The 18385-nt window shown below is 37.7% G+C and overlaps 5 protein-coding genes across 5 annotated transcripts; 2 read left to right on the plus strand and 3 right to left on the minus strand.

The window, feature by feature from the left end:
* The first annotated feature begins 1249 nt into the window (after positions 1-1249).
* On the plus strand, positions 1250-3471 carry LOC18016001 (pentatricopeptide repeat-containing protein At2g01390). The gene is made up of 2 exons (XM_006398462.2): positions 1250-2119; positions 2319-3471. Exons 1-2 carry the CDS (start codon positions 1399-1401, stop codon positions 3326-3328), a joined length of 1731 nt encoding a protein of 576 aa, XP_006398525.1. The 5' UTR covers positions 1250-1398; the 3' UTR covers positions 3329-3471.
* On the plus strand, positions 3467-4607 carry LOC18016002. Its single transcript, XM_006398463.2, has 2 exons — positions 3467-3628; positions 4124-4607. The coding sequence occupies exons 1-2, from the start codon at positions 3509-3511 to the stop codon at positions 4457-4459; spliced, it is 456 nt and encodes a 151-aa protein (XP_006398526.2). The 5' UTR covers positions 3467-3508; the 3' UTR covers positions 4460-4607.
* Positions 4498-5937, minus strand: LOC18016003 (the record flags this gene model as incomplete). The annotated part of the gene is made up of 1 exon (XM_006398464.2): positions 4498-5937. A coding segment is annotated over one exon (1248 nt), but the record flags the coding sequence as incomplete, so codon positions are not given.
* Positions 5938-6035: 98 nt separating this feature from the next.
* On the minus strand, positions 6036-6616 carry LOC18016004 (30S ribosomal protein S17, chloroplastic). The gene has a single exon (XM_024155175.1). The coding sequence runs from the start codon at positions 6606-6608 to the stop codon at positions 6180-6182; it is 429 nt and encodes a 142-aa protein (XP_024010943.1). The 5' UTR covers positions 6609-6616; the 3' UTR covers positions 6036-6179.
* A 7105-nt stretch (positions 6617-13721) lies between these two features.
* LOC18016005 (auxin efflux carrier component 4) lies at positions 13722-16822 on the minus strand. The gene is made up of 6 exons (XM_006398466.2): positions 15643-16822; positions 15292-15553; positions 15092-15177; positions 14489-14646; positions 14305-14381; positions 13722-14194 (listed from the first exon to the last, which is right to left on the minus strand). Exons 1-6 carry the CDS (start codon positions 16820-16822, stop codon positions 14128-14130), a joined length of 1830 nt encoding a protein of 609 aa, XP_006398529.1. The 3' UTR covers positions 13722-14127.
* Positions 16823-18385: the final 1563 nt, after the last annotated feature.

The following is an 18385-nucleotide window of genomic DNA, read 5'->3' on the forward strand; positions in this document are numbered from 1 at the left end:
ACAGTCTACCAATAACAAGTCTACCTCACACCAATAACAAGTCTACCACTCGACACAATAACAAGTCTACTATAAACTACGGTTATATTCAACAAACAAGTCTACCAAACAACCATTACATTTCTACAAGTCAACAAAACAAGTCTACCATACACTAATAACAAGTCTACCTAATACCAATAACAAGTCTACCACTCAACACAAACTACGGTTATATTCAACAAACAAGTCTATCAAACAACCATTACAATTTTACATGTCAACAAAACAAACAATTATATCTAAACCTGAAACGACACACAAACAACTCTATCACAATGCTATCTATAAGAGTCACAACAAACAACTCTACCTGACCATAACATAAGTGAAATAGACTTATCTTTTAGTAGTCTACCAAATATGCCTGTTAAATTCCTTCGAAAAACTCACCGGGAAAAAAAATTCGACGAAGCGTAGTTTTTTTGAGGAAACCACCGCGGACCAACTAATTCCTGCACCGGAAAACAAATTTAGGGTTAGACAGTTTGCACAAGACTTCGCCGGTGCCTCCTCTCGCCGACACATCCGACGACGGTGAACGAACGCGAATCAAAAAACGATACAAACCAAAGATTTCAGCAAAACGAAGACATATAAAAGTTACTTACCAGAGACGCAGACCAGGCCGACGACTAACGCCGATGAAGCAGAGAACGAGGAAACACCGGAAAATTGGGTTTCTAGGTCGTCGTCGTCTCGTCTAAGCCGTTGTCTTCGTTTGCAACCGAATCGCCTCTAGGGTTTCGAAGAACAGGTTTTTTGCTGGAAACTGAAATTTTTATTTTTGTTCAACATTTATTTCGAAGAAAGTTATAATTTACTATATATTTATCACAATATATTTCTTATATTTGTGAATTACGATTTTATAATGCATAAAAAAAAAACAAAACCAGATTTTCATTTGTAAGGGGTAAGACTGTCTTTTCCACGTTTGTAAGGTTAATGTAGCAAAAATGTAAGGGACCTAGGTTAGTTTTGCAAACAGACCTAATTATAAGGTCATTGTAGTGATTGTTCTCAAAACTATATTATAGGAAAAAAATGGGGTAATAAAATGTAAACGTTTCTTTTTTTCTTTTGCATCAGCACTATTAACTCGCTTAGCACACAAGAAACAAAAATTATCAATTAAGAATAAAGACCACCCAATAATTTATATAAAGCCCAAATGAATAAGGTCGTACACAAAAGAGACCAAAAACTAAAAACCTGCCAAATTCCAAAAATGATTTAGAGCCAATTGAGACGAAGCAAGGAAGACGATCGGAAGAAAAGTAGATAGAGACTTTGTTGAATTCCATAAAACTGAATTTGGATATTGATCCTCAAATTTGGATATTGATCCTCAAATTCATGCGCTTCTCTACCATTCTCCGCAAAGCCCGGATCCAAATCTGCCATTGCCGGAGCTCCGTCAAGCTACTTCACTCTCTTCCCCGACCAAGACCCAGAAACCCCACCAAGCGATTCTTCCAGAAACCAAATCCTGCGAAAACACAGACTCCAGACCCCAGGGTTTACACAAGAGACATCGTATCCAACATCTACAACATCCTCAAGTACTCCACTTGGGAATCTGCTCGAGAACAGCTCCCACATCTCGGCGTCAGATGGGATTCTCACATAATCAACCGTGTATTGAAAGCCCACCCTCCGATGCAGAAAGCTTGGCTCTTTTTCAACTGGGCTTCCGAGATCAAGGGTTTCAAACACGACCACTTCACTTACACCACCATGCTCGATATCTTCGGGGAAGCGGGTCGGATCCAATCCATGTACTCCGTCTTCCAGCTCATGAAGGAGAAAGGTGTGGTGATCGATACGGTGACGTATACATCGTTGATTCACTGGGTTTCAAGCTCCGGTGACGTTGACGGAGCAATGAAGTTGTGGGAGGAGATGAGAGATCAAGGGAGCGAACCTACCGTCGTGTCGTACACGGCTTATATGAAGATGTTTTTCGACAATGGGAAGGTGGAAGAAGCGACGGAGGTGTATAAGGAGATGTTACGGTCGCGAATCTCCCCGAATTGTCACACTTATACAGTATTGATGGAGTATCTTGTTGGTACAGGTGAGCTTCACTCTATGCACATCAACTGTTTGTTAAAATTCCTAAGTGAAAGTCGACAACTTGTGCTTTGTGTTATAAGATTTCAAAATAATAATTCCATGGAATTTTGTTAGTATATGCATTTATTTCTTGGATTTTTGTTTCTGAATATTTTGTAGTCATGACAATGATGTTTTTAGTTTCTTCATTTGATTTGCAGGAAAATGCGAGGAGGCCTTAGACATTTTCTTTAAAATGCAAGAAATTGGGGTGCAGCCAGATAAAGCAGCTTGCAATATTCTGATTGGGAAAGCCTGTAAATTCGGTGAAACATCGTTCATGACTCGAATTCTTCTGTACATGAAAGAAAACGGGATTGTCCTTCGTCACACTGTCTTTTTCGAGGCTTTAGAGACTCTGAAAGACGCAGGGGAAAGTGATTATCTGTTAAGGGAAGCCAACTCGCACATTTCCGCTGAATCTCTTTGCTCCAATAACATCGATGAGACTCCTAAAGTTGAAGTTGATGAAGAGAAAAGTGTAGATTATAGTAGAGTTATCAGCTCCGTTCTCTTGATGAAGCAGAATCTGGTTGCAGTTGATCATCTTCTTAACCAGATGAAAGATAGAAACATAAAGCTGGATTCTTTTGTTGTTTCAGCAATCGTAGAAACAAACTGTGACCGTTGTAGAACCGAGGGGGCTTCGTTGGCCCTAGATTACAGCTCGGAAATGGGAATTCACCTCGAGAAGACAGCGTATCTTGCGTTAGTTGGTAACTTTCTGAGATCAAACGAGCTTGCTAAAGTGACAGAAACGGTCAAGGAGATGGTGAAAGGCCAACACTCGCTTGGTGTGTACCAAGGAGCAACGTTGATCCACAAGCTCGGGTTTGGAAGAAGACCTCGCTTAGCAGCAGAGGTTTTCGACTTGATTCCAGATGATCAAAAGGGAGTAGCTGCTTACACTGCGTTGATGGATGTTTATATATCAGCAGGGAGTCCAGAGAAAGCAATGAAGATATTGGAAGCGATGAGAGAACGAGAGATCATGCCTTCGCTGGGGACATACAATGTTCTATTGTCTGGTCTTGAGAAAACCAGTGATTTCCAGAGAGAAGCAGCGTCGTTGAGGAAAGAGAAGAAGAGTCTTGTTGCAAGTGGCCGTTTCCGAGAAAATGTCGATGTTGAAGAGAAAATATGTGATCTTCTGTTCGCTAGAAATCTGTAATACAAAGATTGCAGGTGAAAATCAACATACATGTTTAAACGAAGCCCAGTTATGTTAAATATTAGGCCCATACTGTTTTAAGCCCATTACTTCCACCACTTATAATTCATTTTCTACATTTCTGATTGACTTCTCTAATCGACGCCGGTTAACTCGAGAAGGTATCACCGGAGAAGACAGATGGCGAGATCGTGCTCTATATGGACGCCTGTTTTATTCTCACCTTCTCCGGTAACCGGAGAGCCAGCTAAATATTCCCGGAGACGGGTGATTTTAGCCACAAGCGTAGGCTCTCCTCAGGTTTCGTACAACACCTTTCATATCATCTAATTGATCGAATTGTTTTTTTTTTGTTTTTTTCTGGAAAAAGATAGTTGTACTCTCTATGTGAATTGAGTTTAGGTTGAGCTATTAGGGATTGTTTGCTCAGGGACAACGATGAATCCCAGAAATTCAGCTGTTATATGCTTGCAACTAGTGATTCGGGTGAAAACTCCCTGAATTTAACGGATTTGTTGAGATTTTGAGGTTTTTTTTTCTTCTTCTGAACTTTATTGGAATTTTCTATATATCGTATGTACACACAAATTTTGAGATTGCTGCATATATGAATATCATCAAGCCATAAACTTTTTCACATTTGTTCATGACCTCCACATCAGGTGTCTGACAGATTATGATTGGTGTTGTTTCCATGGTCAGTAGAATAAAATTGGTATTGAAGTCTCCATTGCAAGCATCAGCTTTCTTAGTTTGTGCAGCTCACTGAATGATCTTTTTCCTTTCTTTTGTCAGCCTTTACTTGAAGCAAACATTAAGGAACATAAGAAGCTTCAAGTCCTTGATTCCAATGATGTTTCCAGAAGAAAGACGATGCTCTATCTAGCGGCTGGAGTTCTGGGAGGGATCAGCTTTCTCCATGGCGAAACCGCGGAAGCTCGAGTAGGGAGAAAAGAGAACAGGAGAAAAGCTTTAGAGAAGCTGAGAGGGAAAGCCAAAGAGTCTGAGCCCAAGTCAGGAGACAATAAGAAAGAGAAAGAGTTAGACACTGAACAACTCTTTCCTCTTCTTCCTTCACCTCTCCAACAACAAGCTCTTGGACCTGTGGTTGAAGCAAACTTGCTGCAATAAGACTCTCTCTGTTGATGCCTTTGTTACTCTACAAAGTGTGAGAGAGAATCTCAATAGCTTCCATTTCATCATCCAACCAAATGACACTACATGATGTTTCTCTGATTCCTATTACAAAAACAAAGAAGAAAAAAGTGAAGAACTATTACAAAAACAAAAACAAAGAAGAAAAAAGTGAACAACTATGTAACCAAAAAGACTTGAAAAAAATTGGAATAAAAGAAAAAGAGCTAAGTGGTCTTTTTGTCCATGTTTGTGATGAGCCGCTTCATCTGAAACCTCCAGAAACAAAAGTAAGCGAAGCCAAGTCCGATCAACACATAAACCCAAATCTTATCTTCCCCACTCTCCTTCTCCGACGAAACCTCTTCAATCCCAAACCATTCCCTCTCTTCTCCTTCTTTGTAATTTCCCATTATACCCTCCATCACTCTCCCATACAACACATACACCCTATCCTGCCCCGCCACCGTCACCGCCGTCGGAAACCCCTCCACATCAAGGTCAATTTCGTCATAAACCACACCTTCGCTCCAGCTATCTTGGCTCTTGACAAGCCAAAGCTTCTTCTGCGACACCACCATAACCGTGCCGTCTCTCCGCCTCCTCGCCATCCCATCCGCCGCAACCAGATCTCCGTTCAGCAGCACCAGCTTCGCCTTCCCGCTCTCTTCGTCGACCTTGAACATCTTCCCCGTGTTGCTCTGCACCACCAGGAGGTATCCTTTGCTGTTGTACACGATCCCGTTGAGTCCGCAATCGCGGAAACTCGCGTCTGCTTCTTCCGCCACCGGCTGGGAGTTGAATAACGGCGATCTGGAGAAGATCGAGGCTGCGCCGTCACGATCGACTTTCCAGATGAAGTTTTTCGCTGAGTTGGTGACGTAAGCGTTGCCGTTGTAATCAACCGCCACGTCATTAGCTATATCTCGGGCGATGTCTTCGTCGTCTCCGGCGAGTGACGGAAGAGAAGAGAGGAAGATACGACGGCCGCCGCTCCGGAGATCGTATGCTGCTAGGGCACTGAAGGGGGCGAGAGGCGGCGCGCAGTGGATTGCGGCAAGAAGACGGCGGTTAGTGGAGTCAACGGCAAGGCCGAGGATCGAAGCGTTTTCCGGTAGATCGGGATCGAAGACTAGAGTCTGGACGACGCCGGCGTCGGAGACGGAATGAATTGTGCGGCTGTGGAGGGAACCGACTATGAAGTGCTGGCCAGATGGATCCCAGGTTAGTCCCTCCGGGTAGAGTCCAGGCGATCGGAAGTTGATTACGTGGCGCTTTGAGGCGGAGGAAGGAATTAAAAGTCCGACGAGCACGACGGCGAAGAGGATCGAGGGGATGAAAGACGATCGGCATCGTGTGGAAGAAGACATATTCGCTTTCGTTGTGATTTCGATTTCAGAAAAATCCGCTAAATACAATTGTTTTTTCAAATCAACTAATGTTTTTGATATACATAAATTATAAACCCAAGCCAATTATGTGATAAATGGGCCATATTTAGTTAAAACTGAGCCCATAAAACTTCTTCTTCTAGTTCTTCCGCATCACACTAAAGCCAAGAATCTTCCACAGACGCAGTACACTGGATTTTTTGATGATTGAAAGCATTAATAGAAATCGCAATCAAATCCGAAAATGGAAAAGCAAATCGCAGTATCAAGAACAGAAATTACAGTGAAATTTTCACAAGACGAACATACAAACAAACAACGATTCTCTACTCAACCCCCACCGGCTGCTGCTGAGATTCCATCGGAATTCCAAGGTCGTTCCTTTTAGGGAGAGGAAGCGCGACGAAAGATTTGGTTTTGCTGATGGGTCTGCTCTTCTCAAGCCTCACAACGTCACCAACCTTGAACTGATTATCAGGGTCATGCGCCTGATACTTCTTCTTCATCCTCACGCGCCTCTTGTATTTCGGGTGTGGAGCTAGCCTCACCACCTCCACCGCCACTGTCTTGTCGCTCGTCGCGCACACCACGCGCCCTTGCATCGTCTTCATGGCTCGGATCGCCGGCATTGAACACGGCTTCCTAGGGCTCGGAAGGACAGTGGGTCTGGAGAGAGAAGAGAGTGGAGTGGAGCCATGGGTGAATATGGAAGACGAGAGCTTCAGAGACTGAAAAGATGAGGTCAGCGACGCCATCGATTTTGGGGGAGAAAATTGAAGATAAGGAGAGAGAGATTTATAAAGATGATCCACTGTCCTCTGACTATTCATTTGATTATTGGGCTGTTACTAAACTTCTCTCCGATAGCCTATAGTTTTTAACTATTGGGCCAGATTATTGGTCTTTTTGTTAGCATAATTTACTTTAAACATTGCCTCATGATTAACTCGTACCAATATATCTTCATTTATGCCAAGATTATTTATGGTAAAGATTTGGGTATAAAGATTTGGGGCTTGATTCATGGAAAGTTTGCAAATTGATGTTTAGGGTTAGTCATAGTTTGTCATGGAATGAAAGACTTTCGTTTAGATTTTTATTTCCTGGCCAATTATTTAGATTTTTACCTAACTAACACAAATGGCCAATTATTGTGATTTGAGTCTGTTTCAGGGAAGATTTGGATGGAATTGATGTTAATTTTGATTTTTTTTTTCCTTGTTAGGTGGTAAAATGAACGATCCTATATTGGTTGATGATCAAGTTTATAAGAGTCTATCTCTGTTTGAGCAGGTAAAAGAGAAGAGCAGGTAAAAGAGAAGAGCAAACTCAACAGCTCGTCTCTGTCTTTCATCCCACGAGCATGTTTTATTCTTTATATTTAGTTATATTATTATATTATGATGGTTCATTCAATGTCATTATGTTTTATGCACATACTATGCACATATTGTATACGAGCCGTGGAAGATTGAGGCAAGTCCTGGAACTTTTTAGGGAGGAGTATTTTGCAACCACATGCACTTGTTATTGGACTAAAAAAATTAGTGAAAGATCATAATTTTGCTAATGAACTGTGTCTAATTTTTAAAGAATCTGTGAATTGCATCCATTTTAATTTTTACATATCAATTTGCTAAATTAGTTTTGTCAATTAAAAACTCTATGCATGACACGAGAGTGTTTGTATGAAGGGTAAGGAAAGAGTCTCATGAATGGAAGCACCCCTCTGGCTCATAAGTGTTAATTTGTATCAGAGTTCAACATTTGTGTCCCTTCATGTAGTCCTTTCTCTCAACATGTTTATTGAAATGTGACTTAGATGGTGCGTGAATTTGGATGTCACCCTAAGTGGCGTAGATGGGGTTTTGGAGGGACTCGATTGCACTGATTTGAGATTTGATAAAAGCAATATTTACCTAAAACATTTTGAATTTTTGTGGAGGCTCAAATTCTTTGGTGAATGATTGAAAGTGTACGTGTTATGGGTTTCTCAAATGTTATATTCAGATATGATGTTGTTGAGAATCAGGGTGAAACAACGAGAGGAACTTTAGGCAAAAACTAAGAGATCGAGAATCAAGGTTAGAGACTAATATCTTTTGTCTAGGATTTATTTTTTGGTTTTGTGAATGATAAATAAAAACTGTAAAATTTCTTTATATATGCTTCCGGTCCGTGAGTACCTTGACATTCCTCATGCTTATTCTAATAGGATCCATTCGAAATCCATTAAGGTTTTGAATCACTTTTAATAACATATACAATATATGACGATATGCTAAGGAGCCGTGACATCTGTTTAAAAAAGAAGAAAATTGGCCCAGATTGCAGTTTTTAGTTGTTGACAACATTGCTAATATGCGTCAAGAGCTGTCTTCCAGCTCTTTGCTTTTTTAGCCAAAAGATTCGAACAAGACTTGCTAATAAGTTTTTCTATTGGCTTTAACTTTTAGAATGATAGTTTAAGATTATACTGAGATTTTCAAACTTTCAGTGATAACAATATTCTTTGGTTATATATATAACTCTTGATACCTGATGAAAACTGTAAACTCTAAACACAATATTCTATATACCCTATATGATTTGGCCACCAAACATATATAAAAAGGCTTTAGTACAATTGGTTTCTTGTAGTTTGTATACACACGCATGGACTTGTTACCCATGAGACATTAAAGTAGAAATGATAGATATGTGAGATGTGAATCTTATGCATGTTACGTAATTTGGACCGTTGCATCTAAATGTAAGGAGAACGACCCTACAATCGGACCATTGTTCGTTGTTCCTCCAACACTGCCCATCACCTTTCTCTCTCACTAACCCCATTCATTAATTTTTTAATTTATTGAGTTTTTGTTTTATAGATGGTGCCTTTCCATCTTGTTTTCATTTGATTCAATCCCCTTAATTTGTAAAAAGTCATGTTAGATCATACAATCAAGTATACAATACAACCCCAGGAGAATATATGTAAGGAAATTTATTGATATTTATGATTTCCTTATTCGTATCCGTTATTACATGTGTAAAGCGAACTCTTAGAAATAACTTCAAGCCACAACCCACAAGAGAAAGGGCCAAGCTGTCTATGTAAAAGTGCATTCGATGCTCGACTTTTATGTCGTTTTGTTTCATCGACCGGATCTTACTGCCCCTTCGTTTTTTGGAACCTTTTATGGAAAAAAACTAAATAAAATTAATTATTTACTGTCTCCTAATGGAAAAAGGGTTATATTTCAAGTTTAACCGCGAAAAATATTCTGAGATTTAGAATTTACAGAAATCCGAAGCCAGTTAACATAGTAGTACATAACGATGATAGATTAATAGTCGACAAACGATATATACATAGTAATTTTAAAATATACACATTATGGCTCTTAGTCTTTGTATTTGCACGATAAAAACAAATTGACAATTTTGCATCATGAATCTAGTAAATTAACATTATCATAAAATAATTGAGAAATGATTTATAAAATAGAGAGAAAAAGGCCAAGCAAAAGTTTTCACATGAATTTAAATATTCGGTTAGACTGAAGCCATGGAAACTTGAGCATCTCATATAACGAAAATGTCGGTCCAGAACAAGCAAAATACGTTTTATTTAAACCAAACCACTTGGATACAGTATTTGCGCAACAAATCTATATATTGAATTTACGAGGACAATATTGTGATGTTCATGGATTCGTCGATGAGATACCAGTAACTTCGATTGGAACTTCCATATTGTACTGTTTTTTATCTTGTTAAAGAACTATCTATTGGTAAGATACTGGTCATAGATATAAAGTTATAAACTAAATAGGTAGAGGGTTGAAATAAATAAGAAATAAAATATGATAGAGATAAAGAACCAAAGGTGTGCTATTTTCAAAGTGGATGCGTAATCGAAGTTGTTTAGTTTATTTAGTTTTAAAGAAAAATCGTTTTCATGATATTACCGATAATTATGTGGGAATATGATAAACTCAAAATTTTGACTGTTGAATAGTTCCACGAAAGCTTAGCTAATATAATCGAAATGCGAGTAAAGTGTGGTCCACATTGTTGTAAACAATTGATGCTCGGATTTGGATGTTGGAATACACACGTGGTGGGAAGTATTTCTTTTTCATAAAACTTTGTAATATAGCTCTAAAAAAGTCGAGATCAAAACGAATAATTGCCCAAAAAAAATAAATAACAGTTCAGAACTTTTGAGGGTATATATATATATATATATGTATGTATATTATTGGGGTATGTTATATGTGTGTAAACGAGATAAACAAAAAAAGTTTAGTTTTTCTTTTGAGAAATTTTAGAAGCTTCAAATCTTTAACCTATAACTTGTATTGATGTTTGGGATCAGTTGTTGGTGATTTAAGACGAATTCGTTTCAAATAATGGTTGATTAGCTAGTCACAAGAAGTTTAGTTGCAAAAGAAAAACTATTAAGCAAAAAAAATTAAGTTAGTAACAAAGTTTTAACATTTAGCCTCCAAATAAGAAGCTTTAGTTGGAAAAAAAAGGTATACTTTTGTCGTTAAGTGAAGTGCTTCGTCGCTTTCGGAGGCTGCATGTTGGTCGATCTTAGATTTGCATTCATTGAATTTTCTTCATATCCACTCCATTAGTTTTGATGTTATTTTCGGAATATTTTCATTGTTTTCCAAATAATATTTTCACGCCTTGTATAAATATGTTAACTATACTAATGATCAATGTTAATTCGAAAATAAGATAATCAATTCTGCCTTTGATGAATGAGATTCACACTACTTTGACTTAAGGACTATACGTTTGATATTCGGATTTTTTGTTAGTCGATATATATTAGTATAGATATTGGATACCTATTTTAAATACTTATATTTATGTAACTTTTATCAAAAATATAAAAAGAAACTAAGAACATCATTATCCCTAAAACTCTTAATAGGTTCTTAAGTATTTTTTAATATTAAATATGGGTTAAAAAACTTTATTAAGAAACTTAATAATTTTAGTGGTATCTGGGTAAAGTTCCAATAGGTTTCTTAAAAAAAAACAAAACAAATAATTTGTCCAATGCTTGTTTGACATGTGTGCGAGAAATTAGTCTGTTCATACCTATTTGACATGTGTGCAAGAAGAACCGATTTTCCCAACTCCAAAATAAGAATCGATTTTTATTGCTTTTGGACTTTAAATATTATTTTATTATTTTTTTGGGTTAAGAAACCCACTAAAACTACTGCGATATTGATGGTCTAACCACATACATTAAGGCTTTGATTGGTAACTTTGCGGGATGGCGGAATTGCGGAAAAAATCTTGCGGAATAGATTAAGCAACTTATAAGTCGCTTTTCTGCGGAATGACTTTTCTTTTGTATTTTTGTTAAGCAAAAACGCAGTCTGCGTTTTTGTGTGTATTTTTTCATTACGCGAATTTTTGTTGATTGGCAAAAAACCTGCAGAATTGTGTTTAAAAACGCAATTCCGCCATTCCGCAGGTTACCAATCAGAGCCTAAGGGTGTTTTTGGTTAACTTTATGCCTAGACGTATGGCTTTATAATCTGACAGCTTTTACAGATAAAATATAGAAACAACGGAAAGAAAAAGATATCCTTATTTTTAGGTCATGGCAATTTCAACTTTATTGTACAAAGGACAGAATTTCTGTGAAAAAATTCATCTAATTTGCCAAGTTATTGATAGCTTCCAGGTGTATCTAAATAACTTGGTTGTATATGGCATATGGGATACCACTGCATATTTTAAGTCCAGTTAAAAGTTAAAACTAAAGTGGTGGTACTAAGACCAAAAAAAAAATACCATGACAATTAGGGGTAGGCGCGGAAAGGATATCTTGGATTTTGAAAATATCCGTGATCCGCTCCGCTCCGTCCGGATAATCATTTTCTTTTATCCGTATCCGCTGGTTATCTGGATATCCGTTTTCCGGATATCCGCCAAAAATCTGAATATTTGCCGGATATCCGATCCGCCCCATAAAAATATTTAAATAATAAAATATTTAAAATTAAAATTAAAATTAAAATTAAAAATTTCAAAATTTAGCTAATAATGATAATATTTTCTTAGAAAAATATTTTTTCTTAAATTATTAAGTTTTAATATTTATAATAATCAAATTATAAACAAAAACTCACAAAAATTACATTTATATATAATAATTATACACTATATGAATTATTATCTATCTATATATACATATATATTTATACCGGAGCGGAGCGGATATCCGTCTTAATTTTTTAGTATTTGTGATTTGCTCCGTTTTTAACGGATATTATATTTTACTATTTGTTTTGCTCCATAAAATTACGGATATTTGGATTTTTCGGATTGAATCAAAACGAATAACAGATCGAATCAAATATGACGGATATTTTGCCCAGCCCTAATGGCAACGAACCAACGTAACTTGACGAATGACGATCGGGCCAAACTTTTCAACAATATCTTCTCTATCGCTGTAAGAAAGTGCAGTTAACTGAATTGATATCCACATTTTGTGAATGAGGATGCTATAAGCCATGGGTGAACAACGAAGGATGCTTGTAAAAAAAGAGTGATTTACACTAAAAGGCACTTTTACAACTTCTTCTTACAAAAAAAGACACTTTCAGCTATTAGGGTACTTTTTCTGTACTTTAAACACTGTTCACACCAAAATAATCCGAAATTGCCCTTGTGTTAACGAGAACGGTGGATGCAACTCGTGGATACCGAATTAAACCCCAAATTTTAAAAACATTAATTATTTTCCCCTTCAGTTTTGTGCTGTATTTTTCTGTAGTGTAAAAGACATAAAACAATTTTTTTTGTTAGATTGAATTCTAATTTTATTTTGTCATTGTTTTAAGACCCATTATGTTATACTTTCTTTATCAAACAAGAAATTTTTCAAATAACCTTTATAAAAAAAAATTAAAACAACAGAAATCTACTTAGATATTCATTCACAAAATACAATGTGGATGATGCATGATGGACATATAACATGGATACGATTGCGTGGATATATTTTCAATCATATATTTGACGTGTATATACATTTTATATTGTCCACATTATGGACATGATCGTGTGGATATGTTTTTTATTGATAGATTCGATATGGATATACATATTATATTATCAATAACCTATCCACATGATCATGTTCAAATTATAGACAATATAAAATGTATATCCACGTCGAATAAATGAATGAAAACCTATCCACATAATTGTGTCCAAGTTATATGTTCATCACACATCATCCACATCGTATTTTGTGAATGAATATCTAAGTAAATTTCTGATTTTTTAAAAAAATTAATAAAGGTTATTTGAAAAGTTTCTTGTTTGATAAATAAAGTATAGCATAATGGATCTTAAAACAATGACAAAATAAAATTAGAATTCATTTTAACAAAAAAGATTATTTTAAATATTTCACAATACAGAAAAATACAAAACAAAACAAAAGAGGGAAAATAATTACTATTTTTAAAATCTGGGTTTAATTCGGTATCCACAAGTTCATATCCACCATTATCGTGAACACAAGGACAATTTCGGAATGAAAAATAGAAAAGTCACATAATAGCTAGAAGTGCCTTATAGTGTAATATGAGTTTGAAAAGTGCATTTTACTGTAATTATTTCGTAAAAAAACAGGACTGTAAACAGGTTTACATGCATCGTCTGACTGAATATGATTAATGAATTAGAGAATAAGATTGCTTTAATGTTGGTTATAAAAAAAAAAACAAAATTCTCAAACTCACACATGCATATAGTCAACATCGTTTATAGTACAAACCACTTGATTTAAGCTTTGGAAAGCTAGTTTTAGTTATATGTGTATGGACTCTGAAGGTGCAAAAAGTCAGTTAATAAAAGGTGCATATACACACAGTCACACACACGAGCGTATAATATTGCATTACATTTGAAAAGCGAAAATCTACAAATAAATTAACCAAAACAAAACAGAAAACCAAAAAATTATCATCGAGTCCTTCTTTTTTTTTTTTTGGCGTGTAATGAAGACAAGATCCTTAATCCATGCAATCTTGTTCACTAAATCCTAAGTACTTTTGTTGTGTTCCACAAATATTGGAACCAAAACCAAAAGCCAAAAGGCATATCTTCTTTCTTCACCTTCCACACTCTTTCCCACGAAATCAAAGCCTTTGTTTATTTCCTGGTTACCGAGAAATAGATATCCCAATCCCCGAGGCGTTCTCAAGAGCCAGTTGAAGTTGAGACGTAGAAACCAAATCACAGGCCAAGAAGAATATAGTAGACCAAAGTTATTGGTAAGGCTATTAACATTCCAAATATTACCCTACATCCATTTTCACCATCACAACAACAACAACATATATGTTAATCACATATTAATTTGACCATAAATAACAGTCTTTGTAACTAGTACATAAGAAGTTTGGAACTTACCCAGTACTGAGAATCGTGGGATGCACATTGTACTCTTTTGCAAACACAAAAGGAACTATTCCTTGAGGCAACGCAGCCTATAAATTATTAACAAACACTCAACATCGATAATCGTCTTCATGTATGTATATCATATTATAGAGTAAAAATCATTTTTAACGGGTGAAATATTTTTTTTTAATACCTGAACGATGGCTATACGGAGGAGGTCACCGTGTAACCCAATGGCGAGCGAAGCAATAGCCATGATGGCGGGACCGGTTATAAATCTGACGGCCATGGCGAAAGTGGCGACTGAGTTCCCACAAGCAATGATTTTTGGTTGAAGTGCCATGAATAAACCTTAAAAATACACCCAAAAACAAAAAAGACAATTTAATCAATCAAGGGATTTTAAGAGATTGACAGCAAGTGTTAGGTCAGCTACTTGGTGAGACCCCAAATAAGTACACACAGCCACTGGCTCGGTGTGGGGATCACCGGACCCACCCAACATGTCTGGGTCACAAGGTCAGAGGGTCCAGATTAGTTCTCTTTGGGTGAGTGCATTCTACAGTCCATATCTATGTTTGATATGACTTTTACCAAATACAAGCTGTACAATTACGAGACTAACTAAAATAACCCAGACCCACCTTTGCATTTAATGAAACTTTTACAGATAAGATGAGAACAAAACTGGACCCCAACTTATGTTAATGATATTAAGATTAGATCATGAGAACTTGATTTTGTATGATCCTCCTTAAAAAAGGAAGAGAATACAAAATGGTTTGTATCTTGTTACCTAAGCTGAACATAGCCATTCCAAGACCAGCATCTGAGAGTATGGAGATGGATTGTTGTATTAATTTGGGCATAGCCACATGCCACCTATTTCCAAAAAAAAACCCATACCCACACATTAGTACACATTACAATTATTCTATAGCTCAATTATATATAGATATTATTTCCTTATCCATAACCAGTAATGATTGAACTGACCGGTAAGCAACAAGAGCCCAGATAAGACCGATAAGACTGGAGTAAGTGTTTGGGTTTCTGATTAGTTTTCGCCACACCATTATCAGAATTAGACGCGTCATCACACTTGTCGGCGGCATATGTGTTCCGGTTCCTCCGCCGCCGGTATCTCCACCGGCCGGCTCCGCCGTGGAACTGGACCCCAGCTTATTCAACCCTGCCGTAGCTTTCTCTACCTCTCTTTCACCTTCTCCACCGTCATCGCCGCCGATATCATCACCACCTGACACAAAACCAGAATCAGCAAAGATATATTAATAAACTTTAGTTCAATCAAACATTTGATTAAATATAACTAGTATTAACTCAAACCTCTAGCATCACTCTTTCGAGGTTGATCAGAGACAACCATCCGGATCTCCTTGGCGCCTTGTTCGGATTGCTCCGTCGCCACGTGTTCGCCTCCGCCTCCGCCGAACACGTCGGAAACCGGCGAAGCGCTCGAGCTCCAGACAAACATGTGAAGCTCCTTGGCGTCATGGCTCCCTTTGTTATCCAGCTGTTGGTTTTCTTTAGGTATTTTATTCGGTTTAGTAGAACCAGCCGTACCGGATGAGAACTCCGGGTTCGGAGCCGGGTACGACCCGGCTGGAGCTGGAACAGAACCGTTAGGGTACAATCCATACCGCACGGCGTTGCTCTCTTCGAAATTCGACGGCCGTGGAGTCGGACCACGGGAAGATTGAACGGAGTATAAATCCGCCGGACCAAAATTGGAGAGCCTCCCGCCGGGAAACCCCATAACCGAGTAAAAATCGGAGTGGTTAAAATTCGAACCTCTCGGAGTCGAGCTTAGGCTATAGATCTCGGCTCCGGTCAGATTCGAAGGCCGAGGCGTCATCATCAGCGACCTTCTCGAAGCGTTAGATTTCCTCACCGTGACGTGAAGCTTCCCGTCGTTTCCGATTTCAGCATCCGTCTCGAGAAAATCATGGCCGTCGAGCGAAACGACGTCGGATTCGACTTTAAAGGAGACAATCGACGCCGCCGTCTCCGGGAACTGCTCCATAATCAGAAGCTTCGCGCCACGGTACTCGAAGAGGAAGAGAAGGAGAGTGTACCAAATGATACACTGAAGAACGACGACCTGAACCATGAGAGATCCTGCTTCGATCCCGTACATGGCGATCAATAGAGGGATTCCCATGACCAGAGTGTTTGGGAGAGTGCTGAGAGAGAAGATGGTGATTAGCCACTCTAAGCTACCGTTCTTCGTCAGATTCGCCCAGAGAGCGAGCAAGACGAGCATGATGATTTTCTGAAGCGTGTCGGCGGCGATGAAGCGGAGATTCATGGCGTAGGGATTGTTGGTGGAGATGAAGTGGAAGGAGAGGAGAGGGACGGCGAAAATGGCGACGAATCGGTTGATGCCGGAGCACTGGTCTGGGGAGAATATCTTCCACCACCGGACGGATCCGTAGGCTAGAATCATGGCGACGTAAAGCGGCACCACCGCCGTGAGGACTGTGTACAAGTCGTGCCACGTAATCATTGTTCCGGTGAGTCGGTTTGTTAATACTTTGGGGGGTTTTTAGTGAGAGGAAGGAGAAGAAGAAGACAGTGGCATTTGAGGGTAAATTATAAGGGAGAAGAAGGGGCAAAATGGGAAGAATATAAATAAACCGTTAGGAGAGGGAAAGTACTAATTTCAGAAGGAGGTGGTGATTTGGGAGGCCCTCATATATAGACGTTGAGGCAGTGACAGTGTCATCGTCACTCATCCGCACACGATTACGTTAAGTGTAATTAAAATTATTTTTATTTTGTTAATAATATTAAATGGGTGTGTAGTTGAGTGTGAACACGTGGCAAATCATCTGTGGGTGAGTTTCTGGCGGGACGTGGACAGTTTAATCATAGCGAAAAGTGGTGAAGTTTCAAAACTTTTTAAAAGTTGCGAAAAAACTTAGCGAATATTTCTTCTTAATTTGCTTGACAAATAGCTATCGTGAATAAAACTATACTGTGTATCTGCTTTTTTTTTTGTTGTTGTTTGTAAATGTGATTAAATTTTGATTCTAAATAATAAAAAAGCTTCTTCGTTGGTACAGAGCAGCGACAAAAATTTATACGAAGAACAAATGTCATTAGTGTTAGGTCGAATCACTGTTGAACCGTTGAATTTTTTTTTTTTTTGAACCGTTGAATTACACACCTCTATTTCGTTTTCAAACAAAAGTTCTTTTGACTGGAATGGATTTTTTTTCGTGGAATTTCGAATTTTTGTTTCGTGTATCAGTCTTATAGGCTGTAGCTATATGATCTTTGACTGTTTCTGATAAGTGAATATATATATATATATATATAATCTCTTGAGTTAAATAATATACTCAAACTCAATTACTTCGACAACGTTCAATCATACCATCCTGAAGAATGGAATATAACGGTGTAATAGTGACAAAGAAATTTAGTGGTCCGGTTTATCTCTCTCCAATATTTAATGATATTCCGAAAAAAAAATTATTTGGATAGCATGGTTATTGTAACGATGATAATTGCTTTGTAACCAAAAGTAGTCCTACTCCTATGATTATCCTTTACAAATTTACCTTTATCACAACTAGAGTAATGATAATGTAACGCAGTAAATGACACTGAAACAGTCCTAGTTAGCTCTCTACCAAAACTTGTGATTTAGATAATCTTGCTCAAATTCAGAAGATCTCAATGATTAAGTATTTACTTGAGAGAATAAAGTTCCCCGTCAAAGATACCTCAATCATGTCAATTGTCCAACCCAATCACATATATAGACACAATATCTTATCCTTATTTCTATTTTTCTAGACTAATACTCTACTATTACTACCCGAATCAATTATCCTGGGATGCTGCAAATTGTTTAAGAAAGAATTCGTGGAGGCATATTTGCTAACGACATACTATTTTCTAACACACACCTAATCACATGGCGATAACCGAAGAAACGAGAGCACGAGTCCGATCACCATTAATTAATCGATTTTTGTTCTTCACATTACCATTAAACTACTAATTATAAATGATTACTATTATAAAAATAGATTATATATAGATCCCCTGAATAGAAACG

The sequence above is a fragment of the Eutrema salsugineum genome, unplaced genomic scaffold, assembly GCF_000478725.1.
Source record: "Eutrema salsugineum unplaced genomic scaffold, Eutsalg1_0 scaffold_20, whole genome shotgun sequence".
In the NCBI taxonomy this organism is placed as follows: domain Eukaryota; kingdom Viridiplantae; phylum Streptophyta; class Magnoliopsida; order Brassicales; family Brassicaceae; genus Eutrema; species Eutrema salsugineum.

Bases quoted from the DNA above. Each gene is read 5' to 3' on its own strand.
- LOC18016001 (XM_006398462.2), top strand. From the start codon at position 1,399: ATGCGCTTCTCTACCATTCTCCGCAAAGCCCGGATCCAAATCTGCCAT. The intron at 2,120-2,318 runs GTGAGCTTCACT...TTTGATTTGCAG, and splicing joins GGAGTATCTTGTTGGTACAG to GAAAATGCGAGGAGGCCTTA.
- LOC18016002 (XM_006398463.2), top strand. From the start codon at position 3,509: ATGGCGAGATCGTGCTCTATATGGACGCCTGTTTTATTCTCACCTTCT. The intron at 3,629-4,123 runs GTTTCGTACAAC...TTCTTTTGTCAG, and splicing joins CAAGCGTAGGCTCTCCTCAG to CCTTTACTTGAAGCAAACAT.
- LOC18016004 (XM_024155175.1), bottom strand. From the start codon at position 6,608: ATGGCGTCGCTGACCTCATCTTTTCAGTCTCTGAAGCTCTCGTCTTCC.
- LOC18016005 (XM_006398466.2), bottom strand. From the start codon at position 16,822: ATGATTACGTGGCACGACTTGTACACAGTCCTCACGGCGGTGGTGCCG. The intron at 14,647-15,091 runs GTAACAAGATAC...TGTATTTTTAAG, and splicing joins AATGGCTATGTTCAGCTTAG to GTTTATTCATGGCACTTCAA. The intron at 14,382-14,488 runs GTATTAAAAAAA...AATAATTTATAG, and splicing joins TCCGTATAGCCATCGTTCAG to GCTGCGTTGCCTCAAGGAAT.